Below are 16,431 nucleotides of genomic sequence, written 5' to 3'. Positions count from 1 at the left end.
CGATGGGTAAAGAAATGCTATTAATGGAGGTGATGTTTTTTTTCCACAAATCAAATTCTGTTTAAGTCCCCATACAACTTTGGCCCAACCCTCTGTTCCAACATCACAACGCTCCAAAACACAAGGCCAAGTGGACCAGTCACTGACAACAGCACAAAACAACAGTGAAGGTTCTGGAGCGGCTATTTCAGTCATCTGACCTCAATATCTTTGAGCCTCTTTGAGGAGAAGTCAAATATGCAGTTCAAGTAAAATGATGAAAAATGGAACTGAAGCCATTTTGACATGAACAAAGAGCTTTTCCATTGGAGAAAATAAAAAATCCACAACTACTGCAGAAGACTTCAGGTTGTTGTAAGTGAGAAAGGAAAAGACAGAGTATTAAAAACTGGGCTATAAGTACAGTTTCATCATTTGTGGAGTTTCTGTTGTTGTATTGGAAAACACAACAGTTTGATAATAAATGACTCGACTGAAAAGCAGATCAAACAACTGAAAGCAAGTTTTTTCACATCATCTAAAAATAAGGTCTAAAAATGGAAATACATTTTAAAAAGAGAGAAATAAGACTGCTTGAGAACAGACTGACCACTTTCTTCTACTACTCTCCAATTTGCATTATTTGTGGTTATTTCAACTGTCGACTTCATGTCTTATTTTAGCTTTTGTTTTCTTTCCATAACTACATCTGGTCTGGCTTTCTGTTTGGCTGTGGTGCCTTTCTCAACATAGAACGTCCTCTTACATCAGTTATTCAGTTTCTTTTTTGTATAGAGTCAAATGTGTTTTTTCGAATAAACTAGGACTGAGCCAGGTTCTTCTTTTCCCCCTACCTATGGAGAGTTTTCTCTCCTCATACACACTAAGACGGACTGCTATAACTCAACTACACAATGCAAGTGATTGTCTAGTCTCGCCATGAGCTCGTCCAGGGCGGGAATGCTGCAAGTCTATAACTCGATGCAATCTGCCAGATTTGCCTAGATTGAAATCGTTGAAAACTAATTTTGAATAATGATTAACTGGGATCTTTGGACAAAGAAGTTGCTTCTTTTTCCACCTGGTCTTAGTCAGCTTGCATTAAGGTGGTCTCAGAGTCACGCCTATTTTAAACAAGCAGACAATACTACTTTCTTAGCATCTATTCGGTAAATGGTCATATTAGGCACTACTGTTAATTAAAATAAATCAGATTATTTAATTTTTAAGTGTATGCTCCATCTGATTTCTCTGCATCCGAGTGACTTTTTCTCTTCGTGCCGATTTTTCTTTTATCACAGATACACACATTTCCATGAGATATGAGGTGACCTCAGTATTTTATTTATTTATTTTTTTAAGAAGACTGAAGTTATTCAGTGTGGAAATCTTCAGCAGGTGCCAAAACAAACTGTCCTTTTCCTTCATCCATCTGCTGCCGTTTCATCACCAGGCTGAAGTCCAACCAGGAGTAAAAAGTGGAAATACTTTATAATATTATAGTCGGTGTAATTAGCTCAACACCATCTTCAGTGAGACAGTGCTTTTGAAAACTGCTGTCTTGGTTATATAAGATAATTTTCATAAAGGGTGAGTTTATCAAGTCTCACCACTGTCCCTCATTAAAGTTGAACTCCTCGTTCTTTCCATTCATCTCACAGCACTTAGCAGTCACTCTCTCCTGGAGAGAGGCTGTCACCGCCCCGCAGGGTCACCCTGCAACCTGTTTCACCATAAATCCCCCCCATTATCTTTTATCAGCGTTCATCTGTTAGCTTTTATCTCCGTTATCCTGGGCTCTACCTGCCCTGCACACCTGTTTTAAGGATCAGATAACACGAGACTCTTGTTCTCGCTTGTGCCCCGGAGTAATTCATTAAACGCTCCACTCGAAAATGGTTTCTGCTCATTATAGGGAAAGAACTGGTATGCTATCACTCACGTGTTTTTTCTGAACATCTCTTCGGAGGGAGTTCGCGTCCTCGACTCCCTGCAGCCGCTGGAGACATGACGTCTTTCATTAACTTTAAAAATAGGAGGTCCGAAGTCCGTCTTAATACTTCACTTCCCTGTTTCACTCCTGAAGTCCAGCTGGTAACTTTTGCAACTATACGTCATTGCTTTTTCAGCGTAATTGGCGTTATGGCCTGCGCATGCGTAACAACTTCGACAGTTAAAAAGAAGCTTAGCGCTAAACACCTGCTAATCGCATTCAGTACCATTATTTTGAAAAATGAATTAAGATGTTACCAAAATAAATTACACACACATCACACGAATTAAATTATATATATATATATATATATATATATATATATATATATATATATATATATATATATATATATATATATATATATATATATATAGGACATGAAGGATATTGAGTCGTTGTAACCCAAGTTCAAGTTTATTGAAATCTTATCATGAAGGGTCACATTGTGCGGTTATGTGGTTTTTATTTTCCACTGTAAACCATCTTCTTTTGTCTGGACTGCTTTGTTCATAAACATAATCCTTCCCTTACATCTTCATTTTAAAGATCTCAGGTTTCGTCTGGTGAGTAATACCCTCACTGTGGATGAGATCTCACCCTGAATGATTATGCCACAGAGAAGTCCAAGTTCTCAATAAAATATCACCTTTCTCACATCAAGATGACTTCACTGCCAACCGAAACTATTCAAATCCTCAACATTATAAAGGATTTACCCCCTCAGGTAGCTTCTCGAAAGGCAAACGAGAGCAAAGCTGTCTGTTAACATTACTGTCCTCCCAACGTGTCAGTGTCTTGTTCTCAAGAAAAAAAAATCTTGTCGGATAATAACTGTTTTTCTACATGCCTGTAGAAGCATGCCCAACCAGTTTCAGTTATATGGAAGTGCCATATAGAGCAGATGCTCTACTAAAAGAACTGTAATAAACTCTATGTGTGGCAGAGAAAAAATGCATTCTGTTTGTATGTTCTGCAGGTCTTTAACTCATTAATATGTGTCTGACTGGGTTTACTGGTTTTATTGCAGCTTTAAACATTTTCCAATGAAATTTTCAAGTTTACAAGTTTTGAAATTGCAGAAGTATCATGTGACATTCAGCAACACAAGGAAATGACTGTTGTAAACAGCCATTTATCTAAAATGACTTCAACTGTGGGACTCACAAAATGACTTCCTGCCCTCCAGATAGAGATTTTCCACATTTAACAATGTCTGATTAGTGCACACAGCACAGCAGAAAGGGTTGTCTGCCATTGTCTACCACCTTTTGGGGATATGCTTTTACTACTATATGTTAAAAATAAATATCTTGTAGCAAATTTTAGCTAATTGTGCGGGTTGTGAATACAGCCCCTGTGGTAGTTTAAATGTGAAGGGGAAAAAAAGTAAACAAAGCCACCTGCAGGAACAGCTATACTTTAATGGTATCATCCAGGAATGAAATTGAGTTGCACATTTCAATATTACTTTCTATGGAAAGAAAACAAGGTACTCAAAGGTACTGTCAGCAGTATTTGCAAGTGCACATATGGAGAATAGCACAATATACAAAAGGGATAAGTACTTCCTCCAGCAGCCGAAACCTAAAGGGCTGTAAAGGTCAGAAATATCTAGGCCATGCCAACTTTGAGGTTTATCCAAAAGAAAGCTTTCAAGTCTGAACTTAGTCTGATTCCACAGTTTTTCTCGCGTGGTGACTCCGTTGACTTGCATGATGATATATGCCGTGAGAATGTTTGAGAGAGATCTTGTCTGTGGCAGTCTATGGGGAACATTGTTGATCTGTGTCAGGCTGCATGAGATAAATGATGTCTGGTGTTTATTGTGTCAAAGGGCAATTTGACAGATGAAATGCTAAAAATAGGAGCAGTGATTTAGCTTTCCTACAGGCAGGGTGTAATTGACAGAAAAATGAGGACAGCCACAACAAAACATATTATGGATTAGACAGAGTCTTTTTGTGGCAGCAATCATTTTATGACACATGTGTACAAGAGCATGTATTCAAATCATACAGACATGATAGAAACAGAAGAAATAGCAATGCCGGTTACTGAATTTGTAACATTTTTTCTCATATTATCAACCTTTCTTTTACCTCAATTAAATCAAATATTTGCAAATGGATTTAACATTAGCGTAAGAATGTTAAATCCATTTCTCTGCTCCCAAAGTTCAATCTCATCACCTGTGAATAACTAGAAGCTCCACTTTGTTCTTTTCAGTCCAGAGTGTGTGTGAAAGAGAGAGCGAGATAGAGAGAGAGAGAGAGAGAGAGAGAGAGAGAGAGAGAGAGAGAGAGAGAGAGAGAGAGAGAGAGAGAGAGAGAAAGCCTTTGTTGTGCTGGAGGCTGGCAAAAAACTGCTAAATTTGGCTGGATTAATTGACATTAGCACATGAAGTTGTGGAGAAAGCAGGAAACGCCACAGGAAATGCCTAAGATGGTGTGTAATGCCATCTCAGATCACTGCCCATTTGCACCCACTCTGTCAATGCTGGTGGGAAAATGGGGGGGGGGGAGGGGTGCTGCTTTTGGCACATGAGTGGGATGTTAAATATACAGAGAATCCTATAATGGTGCTGGGGGGAAAAAAAAGTTAATTTTGTCATTTCAATAAATAAAGGTTATTTCCTTGAGAAAGCAAATCAGAAATATTAACCAGATTTTGTTACTGTGATTGTTTTATTTGAAGTTGCAAAACTTTAACTGAAAAATTAAGTGGAAAAGGATTTATTTAACAGAGTGTCATAAAAAAAGTATTTGTAGGTTAAAAAAAGATGGCAAAAATAAAATAAAATAAAAAAAAAGACTGGAAATGCTTGCAACTCAACAACACTGGCTCCAACAAGAGCCAGTATCCTCGAATGGAGAAACTGTGGAACATTGGTAAACCTTCCAAACACTGGCTGGTCTTCTAAAATTGCTCCAAGAGACTGTCAACAACACATCCAGGACGTCCCAAGAGAACCAAGAGATCTAAAATACTTATTTCTGTTAAGCTCAGTGTTTATGATTCGAGAGAAGGAAATTGGCCTCCATCGGGGAGTTCCAAAGCCAAAACCACTGCTGACCAAAAAGAACACAAAGGTCCGATTTGCATCTGCCAAAAAGGATCTTGATGATCCCCAACACTTTTAGGAGAATATTCCTTGGACTGAACTGACAAAAGTTGAACTTTTTCCAAGTACACTTGGGTTATGCAGCAAAAATAATAATTCAAAGCACTCCAGCAATTCCACCTTTGAATGTTGAGGAATGACCTCAAACAGACTGTGCAGGTTCAGCAATTTCTTCTCAAACACAGCCAGGTGAGCTTGGAAAGCCTTCATGAAGGAAACCCATTTCAAAACTGCACTGTTGTTTTCACACAAGTTATCCTTGCATAAGATAAAAGTTTGTTTGAGGATCTATATCATTTAGGAAAAAAGACAGAAATTTCCAAGTGGACAAACGCGTTTTCACGGCATAAGAGATTTCTGAATCTCCCGAACGTCTGCTCACAGCCTCGCCCTCATAGGTATTCACATTCTGTGAAACAGAAAAGCAGATAGAGATTATCTGATCGGCACAGGAAGACTCCACTGTAAGTCTGTCATCATGCCCTCAGAATCTGTTGGAAACATACATGTATCAAGACAAACTCAGCATTATGAGAATGAGCAGGTGGTTGAAAGGTGCTGCCGGCAGATCAAGCAGAAGTCATGATACACATCAAGAAAAAAATCTGATAATATTCAGAACATGCTTTATCAGTATTTAGCATTCAGATTTCCTCCCATGCGAGCTCACAGATCACATTCAATAGAAAAGAGGTAATGGAAAAGATTCCTGCCTTTCGGTGTGATGTAATAAGGTGTTAGCGTGGTAGGAGCACAGACAGACCTGCAGGCACTTAATCCATTAGCGTCTGACCTTCTGGAGTGAACATTTTGACAAATCGCTTTGTTCGCAGAAGAAAAATGCACCAAGTACTAATGATTTTCTTCAGTTTTTTTTTTCTTTAAAGCTTTTTGGGTTACATAACTAACCTGTGTAAAAGTTGTCCAGACCTAATGAGAATCCACTGAAAGAATCATCCTGGAAACTGCCAGCTGTCAAGGGAATGTAAAAATAGATCCACACCTCTATTTATTCAGTTCCATTTATCCACTCACCTCTTCTCACTGACACCAAGTCAGAAGTCTGGTTGCCCATTGGGATCATGCCATCGCCAACACTTTTGGCAATAGTTTTTAAAGTGAGCATTTCCACTGACCCCCAAATCCACATATTGGCTGCAATATTTAAACCCCACAGGTACTGTGGCACCCAGAGAAATTCTCTCTTCCTCCAGGCAATTTGTTAAAAACAAGCAAAAAATGATAAACACAATTCATGTAAAAAAAATTATTGCAGTAGCAGGATTTTGGACCACTGTTTGAGTTTCCTTTTGCTGTGAAGTGATACCAGTTAGTCGAATGCATCCGGATCAATCATTTTCTAAGACAGTGAACCCCACATTAACCATGGTGTGCTAACTGGTGTGTGAGTGTCAGAGATACACTAAAACATAAGACAGAATTTGATTTCAAGAGTTTCAGTATCCTGGTTTTATATGTATGAGACAGTACTGAGAGTGAGCGGTCGTGGTAATTTCTTTTCCCACAAAAACTTAGAATCAGGCATCTGTCAAGATTATATTTAAGGCAGAATACACACATATGTTGGTAACCTAGTGATCCTAATGTGCTCCATGTTTTCTCCAGCTGTTACTTGTGTGTGACCTGCGAGTCAGTTTCTCAGAAACCTGATCCATAGCTTCCTACAGTCTCCGTCTTTATCCATACGTCTTCCTCTTACTTCACAAGCACATGAGTCAGAGAAGAAAACAGCCCCATTCACCCACTTAACCTCAGTGCACATGCATTACAGGAGACAAGACCTTTGAAGCAATACAAAGACAAGATAGGGGCAGTTGTGGGGGCAGTTGCAAGTAAGAAGCTGTTAGTTTCTCATCCTGAACTTAAAACGATCTGTGAATGTCTGGCTCAATTTTGTCAATTTTTTTTTCCCATCTCCCACAAAGAGGGCACCGTTTGTACAATTAATATTTCAAAAGTGCTGCGTGTCTCGATCAGACAGGGTTTCAGAGGACTTCTTGATTTCATTCACCAGAATAAAACGTTTGGAAATAGGAATAAACAAGACGCTAACTCTAGGTCTGGATCTGGATACGGGCTTCCCAGATGAAAGTTGTTGCTGAAATATTGTGGAATGAGCTCGGACATCACCAGCAGACTCCTGTCCATCCCCACCTCTGTAGATAGCAGATGGAAGGAACTAGGCTGTCCCTTTGCTAAAGTTAGCCATCCAATTAGTTCACACTCTAATTAGCTGTGAGAGCAGAAGAGGCATACCAGATTTCCCCGGGGTCCAAAACCCATTTCCCAGCCTGATTTGGGTAAATGAGGTCCTGGCAGAGACATTGCAGTATATCCAAAAATTGTATCAAAAGAAAACATAGGTGTTTATATCAAACAAAATGTTGTGCAGAAAAACACATTAGAGGTTTATTTTTGTGGGCAGAACAAATATGTTATAGATCTTTTGAATCACATTGTTGTTCAGAGAATGATAAATGAAACACTTTTTAAGAAAAATGTGGTCAACAGGAACAGGAGAAATCACTTTCGTAAGGTTTCCAAGTCTTTGCTCATAGGAATTGCTGCTCCTTGGCATATGAAGCAATGATTTATTGAGCAAATATAGCATAAAGTCTGTAGCATAAAGTCAGTATTACACATGGATTAGTAGAGCACTGAAGATTTTCAAGGAAATGAAACATTCAGTTTCCCTGTTTTTATTCCTTCGCTTTTGGGCAGCCAGTTCCTGAGAAATCCACATGACAGTACTTATTGAACATCCCGGTACCACTTTTTGAGAAAGGCAACAAAAAGAAGATTTGCGGTGAATGTTACTGCAATGTGCGACTGCATATGTGCTTAAGTGTACACAAAGGATAGGCTACGGGCCCAAGAATGTGGAAAGGAATATGAAACAATCAAAGCTCTGTGAGGGGAGTTCAGTTCTGGAAAACTGTTTGGATCAGGTGCAGCAGGGGACCCAAACAATGAAGCGCTCTGGGCTGGTGAGTAGATCAGTGTCAGATGTATCACTTATCATGAACAGGCCCGAATGCCTCACTCGACAGACACTCTGGACACATTAGACATTTATAAAAAGCACGAGTCATCAGAGAGTCGGCTTAATGCATTCCGCTCAGGAGTGGGACAAGGAAACTTCTGCTATCATCCAAGGTTTTTCGATCTGGATCAGCCCTCCTGTCTCCAATTCCCCTCTCACATGGTCCGCCGACCAGTTCGCATTGTTAGAGAGAGTTTAAAAGACCGCATTCATAGCCAAAAAACCAAGCAGCACAAGTGATAGCATACCGGTAAAATGAGTCAACTTATTTTGTTTTTGGCAGCTGCCAAAATTGCATGCCATAAATCACACATTTTCCCCAATCTGGTTCTGTTCTGGAAGTAAATATTTAAAGTCCTCCGCCTCAAGCAACATTTTGTAAGAATCTGGTTTCAGAGCAGAGCACAGGAAAAAAAAAAAGCACATTGTTATTTCTCTCTCAGCGGTGAGGAAGTGCTCTGGCTTTAAATCAAAGCATGGGAGGTCTGACTGAGGCATTAGAAATTCATGCACTCCTACTTCCCTGAAGGGACGAGACCAAGGATCCCACCCATTTACTGGAAACGGCAGCGTCTTAAGGAAACCAATCCACACGTAAAGGTTGAAACTTTGCATCATTTTTTTAAACAATTACCTTAGATATTTTATTATGGTGAATCATTTTTAATGAATTTCATTCGCTTTGTGCCAGTACCAGTATAATCCTACATCCTGGATACTGCCACCACAGCTCTTGACAGTTAGTGTGGAGTTCTTTGAAAGCCCCTCTTGGATCCTCCAAATATCCTTTCAACACTGTGACCAAATACCTAAGTCTTTGTGTCTTTTGACTATTTAAATGTTTCTTTTTTTCTAAAAGACGTTTGAGTCATCCATGTGGGCAGCTGCAATGAGTTAAAAGACTATGGTTTTGAAGAACTTACATTAGCGAGGATAGAGATGCTCTTGTTTTGGCCTTCTCAACCATGCTCAAGCATTCAGGTTTTGTATGTTTATGTGCCTCAAGTCTCAAGTATTGACCACAATCCCCTCAACAACAGCAAGTGGACATACATAAATCTTGGTCACATGTATTTCCAGTTGACACCAGAAATAGTTATGAGGGGAAAGGAACTGCAGTAACTCCCTCATTGACTCAAGACTCCAGAGGAGAGCCTATGAGCATCTGGGTGATAATTCATTCAGTATTTTTTTATGGTTACATTTTGAGTTTAAATCCAGAAGCAGAAACCAAGTAATCTCGTCAAACAAGCTGTGGTCTATTTTGATATCTACTTGCATAACTAACACGAAGCATATATAAATTCAAACCGCAAGTGAATTGATACATACATTCACAGTGCTACAAAGCAAAGTCATGAGTTGAAAGGGTCGGGCAGTTGTTGGAAGCGTGTTCCTGTTGAGACTCTGTGATTGAATCTATTTTCTGAGGCCACAACAATGCCCCCTTTCTCCTCTGTGCCTCACGCTTGATTGGCTGCTCTGAATAAGACTCCAAGCGAAATAATCCATACCCCTGAACCCCCACACAGCATTCTCAATACACAGAAGCACACAAGAATCCACATGTTGACACTTAAATAGTTACACATGTTGAGGCTCATGAAGCTTGGGCACGACCTCTTGGAGAGTTTACTGCTGCCAGCCTATCTTTACTTTGTTTTAAATGTTCATATTCACACTCACATGGTTAGGTAAATAAAATACACACAAACAAGAAAAGAAAAAAAAAAACAGCAGGTAGTGTGTTTTATTCAAGTGGATATGCCTCCGCACAGAAATCTCCTTTAACAGTTTTGGAGAAACATTGAAAGTTAGGAGTCCTTAGGGCGCCCCCACGTGGAAACTTTAAAGAACTGCAAAACAGTTAGGCTGAAATACAGATAAGATGCTCACGATATGATGCATTTTATTGCCTCACAATGGCATCAGATCAATGAATATTATATAAAAATATTTAATATTTACCACTTGGTTTGTTGTAAAATGAATCACGTCTCTTCAGGATGGGACTTATAACTTCAAAGAACTACCTGTGTTAAATAGCAGGAGTTTTCCAGAAAGCATTCACATCCCATATTGCTTTCCACATTTTATCAACCTATACATACGGCAATTAAAGTATAAATATTTGTGTGATTTTTACTGCCCACAATAAAGTGAAAACATATTTTTAAACATTTATGTACGTTTATAAAAATGTAAACATTTGAAGATAGCTAATATCTACAGTATAAGGATTCTTTTGGCGAGAGGACAAATGTTGAGGTTCATTTTAAGACAAAAGAGGAAAAGTAAGAGGGAGAGAGAGGAAGACAGAGAGAGAGGGACAGAGAATGTGTGTGAGAGAGAGAGCGTCAGCTAGCAACACTTTCATTCTGAGGGTTGACCTTGGTTACTCATCCTTAGCATCGGAAACCGGTAAGAGGTGATTGATTTCATTTTGGTTTGTCTAAAAATATATTTTGTAATTCTATATTTTTCAATATAACACAGAAACATTCAAAAGCATAGTGGAGGTCTTTTAGCAAATTTTTTATTACTGTTGTTCAGTCATAGGACAACCAATAATTGGTAGTGTGTGATGTTTTGTTGAAGTTTGATCAGGTCAGGTAAACCTGTCAAATTGTGAGATATCTAGACTGTCACTAGATATCTGTCTTAGTACTAAAACTATTCCATTGTTAAAAAAAATAAAAATAAAAGATATGTTCTTGTTTCTGGATTGCATTATATACAACATATTTAAAATGGACTAAACTTTTTTTTTAAATCTTATGCAAACATTATTCCTTTTTTTCAGTAAATAATATTAACCCATTTCATCCCAAATTTTTCCCAGACATGAAAATATTAAAATCAGATGTCATTGATAGCCCTTTGAACTAATCAAGGGAAAATAATTTTAAAAAGGGTGAAAAAATATATTAAAAAGTGTGTTTAATGTAATCGGTCACAATTGTGACCGGCGGGATAATATGGTGTTCTTATGCTAAGATGAGCTAAAAGTGCTTTTTCCAAATAGACATGATCATAATATGTGAACATTATTTCTTTATTGGAATATATCTTGCCACAGCATTACTTTAGTGCAACATTTGCTCTGTAAAGTACAAATTTGACTATCTGTATAATCTAAACCAAGGTAAATTTGAGTGCTTGAGTGTTTATGCATAATTATATTGAACTTTAGTCAGTTCTAGTGTCATCACTGACACTAAATCATAAAGATAACATCAACAGTAGAGGTTTTCATTTATATTTCTGAAAATTATGAACATTTGTCACACTGTCATACAGTAAGACTCAATAGAGTTAGTCCAGGAGTCTCCAACTCCAGGATTTGAGGGCCGGTGTCATGCATCTTTTCCATCCGCCTCTGCTTCAACACACCTGAATCAGGTGACTAGCAGGACTCTGGAGAACTGGACTGCATACTGAGGAGGTGATCCACTTAATTCAGGTGTGTTGGACCAGGAACACACCTGAAAGTTGCAGGATACCGGACCCCAAGGCCTGGAATCAAAGGAGAGTTGTATGGCTCCTTCTCACCATTTGGTGACTTTGGTATTCCTCAATTTTGGGTTATTTCATCCCCTCCTTACTTTCCATGTTCTTTCTTGAAGCACTCAATGTGCAATAAAGCCTTGAATTTCTCCAAAGCATGGGTGGTGGAAAAGCAACATCTTTGAAAACAATTCTTGCATTGACTGACCAGTAAGTGTCTTGGTCAAATCTTGTCATAACTTGAAGAAAAGTGACCATTTGAGATCTATTTCCATGACTTACTGGCCTTGTACCAAACCTTTGCTTAAGATAATAAGCCATAACCCTTGATGACCAAATCGGTCGTTCTTCCTAGGACACATTTGTAAAATAATATCTGAAAGGTAAATGGCCTGTACTTGTATAGTTCTTTATCAAGTCCAAATGATCTGAAAATGCTTTTCACCACATTTAGTCGTTCACCCATTCACACACACATTCACACACTGATAGCAGTTAGCTACTATATTGTAGTTACAACTTCCCTTGCACAGTTTGACAGGAGTAAGGCAGTCAATCACTGGCACCACCGGCTCCTATGACTACCACCGGCTGGCATGGTGGGTGAATCGTCTTCTTGATCAAGGTCACAATGACTAACAGACAAAGTGGGGGTTCCAGCAGGCAACCCACCAGGTACAAGATAAACTCCAACCTCCTAGGCTACCAGCACCCTGGGTACAAGTGTGCTTTTGGGATGGGCCACCACTACTTCTTGGACCTGATCATGACTCTGCAGCTTGAGGGGTTTAGGTCATGAAGGTCTACACCTCTCATGTGCTCATTGATCTAGTTGACATCAGTCTCTGTATAGTTCTTTCTCATCTTTGTTTCTTCTATGAAAATATTGTTGTTTTTCTAGTGGATCAGCAGTTTCTCATCTTGTGTCGGAACATCATTAAGATCCTCCTTATTTTTTAAAGGGTGCATCAGAGAGACAGTTGTCCCTTCATCATAAACTTTTGCAGGTGGTAACAGAGTGCCACATGATTGTTGAAGGGTCAGATTATCCTCTTTTCCCATGAACTGATCATATGCATTCAAAATCAGGCATTTTAAAATGACGCATCTTCCCCATATAGTCCATGTCTAATCCACCACTATCAAAATCAGTAAGCATTCCATTTTTCTCACAACTACATTGTTGTATGCTTTGTCTGGCCATCACTAAGTCCAACAGATCAAGAATCACATTCAAAATGAATGTTAAAAAGGAAGAAGTTAGGAATTGGAAGAATATGGTATGTATTTAAATAAGCTCACCTAGGTCAAACGTATTCTCCCACCGGTCACTATTGTGACCGTCAACATGTTTACACATCCTGCTCACACACCACACTAATTTTTGTAAATGCAAAAGTGTATATCATAACTAGACACTTTAAAGATGATGAGCACCAAAAATCTTTGTTGTATGTTTATTTAAACATACATTGCTAGCCTCTTCTTTGGGAGGTTTGTTTCAGTCTTCTTTTTGCCAAGGTGCAACCAAGTTTTAAACAGCTCTATTCATGTGATGATTTACTCTAAACATGTGATACTGCATAAGTATTATCCAAACACTCTAAACTTTCAATGTTTGCTGAACATTAACTTAACATTTAATCAGGAAGCTTTTTAGAGGCCTTGAAAGTGAAAAAAAATTCTTGGTCACTATTGTGACCGGTGGGGTGAAATGGGTTAAGTGGAACCAAAACTGTTATGATAAATTAATCATTCCTTTTGATATAACTAAAACTTAAACGTCCCTATTTTGAGCCACTTGGAGATTAAGAAGAGTTTCCCCTGGCGTTGGCCTCCTTAGAGCAAGTTGTCTTGTTTTGATAAGAGCTTTGGGGAGGCGAGCTCATCATGTAAACTCGTTATCTTTACAGCCATTTAAAGGGTAGTTTCTTCTGCTGGCTCTTTAACGTGTTCTAGGACACGTGAACTTTAAATATCGCTGCAGTTTGTTTGTTTTTCTTGTTGGACAGATTTGCGCTGTGAACAAGGAAAGTACTTGGGATTGTACAACCTAAAAAGTAAGTAGAGTTAATATAATTATATTTTGCACAAAAAATATATCTTAAAACTTCTAACTTGTGTGTACTAAGCTCTGTTTAATTGAAGGAACCCTGTGCTCCATTGTTTTTTGTTTTTTTTTTAAAACAGAAAATTAAAACTATTCATTTGTAATTTTTGAGGATATAAAAGTATGTAAGAGGTCTTGGAATGTTCTTTGTAACTACTGAGCTATTTATTTTATTTTATTTTTTCTACTGTTTTGTTATCTGGCATTAAAATTTCAAACTGCAGTGTATTCTATTAGGATTCATAATTATGCTATACTATGCTATACTATGCTAACAATGCCGTGAAGAAAAAAATAGGTAATAGGCTACCAAATACAATACATTGAAGTTTGTGATGGCACTGTAGCAAAAGGTGAAAATATTTCAAGAGAATGCTTTTGGATGCTCAAAGCACCTGTAACAAAACCTTAAAGTAATGTGACTGTAATTCCTCCACAGTTCACAGGAATTATCCTCACAGTAGAGCAGAGGTCACAAGTTGTGTGTGTGTGTGTGTGCGTGTGTGGGGGGGGTGCGTGTGTGTGTGTGTGCGTGTGTGTGCGTGCGTGTGTGTGTGTGTGTGTGTGTGTGTGTTTTAAGACCAGCCGCAGGTAGCTCTATGAGTCCGAGGACGGGGTTAATCTTTCCCCTCAGACAGTAAAAGCAGTCAGACGAGAAGGAGGTGCTACATAATCTCGCGTACAGCCTGCTGCTCATCGGAGCCCCAGTAGGGGCATTGCTTGGGCCCGCTGCCCAAAACTGGATTATGGTTCTTTTGCACGGCAGTGAACGAGCACTTGGACAGAAATACACTGACACCTGTGCACAAACGCACTGAACACGCAGGTGCACAAGAGAATGAGATTACACAGAACGGCCTCTTTACCCCACTCTGTAAGGGGATAAACTCCTCACTATTTAAAAGAGTCCAAGCAAGCAGAAGCAGTCCTGCTACTTTACATTCCTTTTCAATATTTATTTCACTGCTTTTCTTTGAAGCTAAATGATACATTTTATTTACAGATATCTGTTTTGGTGAAATCACTCTTGGTTGATAGAGAGTTTCTGCATCAGGAGGATCATGGAGAAAGCGTCAAAAGCAGAGGAGAATGAGAAGGAAGAGATGGAAGAGACAAAGGATGATTCAGGGCCTGAAATCAAGCTGGAGTCACAGGACAACTTCAACTTCGATACCCTCTTCCAGGACACGGCAGAGTTCGAGTCGGCCGCAGACCGTCTGGAGCAGGTGCTGAAGAGCATGGAGACGCTGCTGACGGACGTGGAGGACCTCCGGAGCCAGTGCAGCTTTCAGGCCTCGGAGCTGATGCAGGCGGCGGCGGATCTGAGGCAGCAGCAGGAGGAGCTGAAGGAGAGCTACGCCGAAATGGCCCGGGAAATGCAGGACATAGTGGACTCGGTGGAGGAACTGTTCAGCACCAAGAGCGCCTTTGAAGCCAAGGAGAAGGAAATGCAGAAGCTGAGCCGGCAGTTTTGAGACAGCGGAAGGGATGGAACCTGTTTTCAGTTGTGGGATGAATGCACTGTGTGGGGTGGCGGTTTGGACTCCGACTGTGTGAGACGCAATTTTTAAGTTGTTGACATGTGAAGTAAGGCTTGATTGAAGTGAAAATTGTTGTTTTTAGTTTATATCTGACAACCGCAATGTGTAAGTCTTAAAAAAAAAAAGTTATGTATAGAAAGCTGCAATAGTAATAAATTATGCATTTGTTGTAAACACCATTGTCCAAATTGTTGTGTTGTTGCAACTGCTTTGTACTCAGATATACATTTAAAGTTCAGACTCCACTTTGGTCCAGTTCGTGTTTCATAGTCATAATGTGCTTCAGTCAGCAATATGTCTTGCTAGTTTTGGAGATTTAAAAATTTGCATTCAATGTTTTTAAGCCAGAAAGACACAAGAATGTTGCTGTCTTCTGCCTTCCCTTGATATATGTTTCAGACTGCGTCCCTGCGGTTTTCAACGAAAATAAACTAACCGAAGTATAAAAGCAATGTTTTCCTCCCCCAGCTCCACTGCTGTGACTTAATGGGCTGTGTTTAGTGGTTATGAGATGTGCAAAAGGGACAATCGGTGGTCAGAATGAGCTGTAAAAAACATTAAGGAATAAATCAATGGGAAGCAATGGAAAGTTACAGCTATATTTTACTTTGTTTTTTTAAGATGGATTTTATGGTATATCCAGTGATTACTGTTGAATCTGCAACAAGCATATGTGCAACCAATAAATGTTAGGTGTCAGAAGTCATTTGGTGTGTTGAACATTGTTGGATTAAACGCCTGCAAATAGCAGCATTATGAAATTATGACCCAGTTTTTTTCTTCCTTTTTTTTTTTGGTCACACTTACAATAAATGTTTTAGTTACCATCTCATTAAATAGGAAATTTAGTTTTCAAATGATAATTTTAGTTATTAAGAGAAAAAGGCAATTCAAACCAGCCTGGCCATTTTTGAAAAAGTAATTTTCCCCTTAAACTTAATAATAAAATTTGTCAACTCTGGAGGCAACAACTGTCATCAAGTGTTTGCCATAGCTGCCAATGAGTACATTGGATACCGAGGACTGATTTTGGTCCACATTTAATTCTTTTACTACGGCCAAATCTGAGGATTATAAACCCTGGATGGCCTGTCTGAGGTTTTGCCACAGCAT

At 39.0% G+C, this 16,431-nt stretch overlaps 2 protein-coding genes across 2 annotated transcripts in view; one reads left to right on the top strand and one right to left on the bottom strand.

Moving 5' to 3' along the window:
- LOC103457475 (pleckstrin homology domain-containing family G member 1) overlaps positions 1–2,083 on the bottom strand; it is a 64,921-nt gene extending 62,838 nt beyond the window's left edge. The window contains exon 1 of the mRNA XM_081602139.1: positions 1,922–2,083. Coding sequence (XP_081458265.1) covers positions 1,922–2,000 — 79 coding nt within the window. The 5' untranslated portion in view covers positions 2,001–2,083. The remainder of the gene's footprint in view (positions 1–1,921) is intronic.
- An 11,492-nt stretch (positions 2,084–13,575) lies between these two features.
- Positions 13,576–16,082, top strand: LOC145549744 (uncharacterized). The gene is made up of 2 exons (XM_081602466.1): positions 13,576–13,727; positions 14,781–16,082. The coding sequence occupies exon 2, from the start codon at positions 14,839–14,841 to the stop codon at positions 15,250–15,252; it is 414 nt and encodes a 137-aa protein (XP_081458592.1). The 5' UTR covers positions 13,576–13,727; positions 14,781–14,838; the 3' UTR covers positions 15,253–16,082.
- Positions 16,083–16,431: the final 349 nt, after the last annotated feature.

Source organism: Poecilia reticulata, chromosome 21, assembly GCF_904066995.2.
Source record: "Poecilia reticulata chromosome 21, P_reticulata-male-v2, whole genome shotgun sequence".
Lineage (NCBI taxonomy): Eukaryota > Metazoa > Chordata > Actinopteri > Cyprinodontiformes > Poeciliidae > Poecilia > Poecilia reticulata.
The sequence above is the reverse complement of the archived record's forward strand: the minus strand, read 5'-3'. Positions and strand labels throughout refer to the sequence as shown.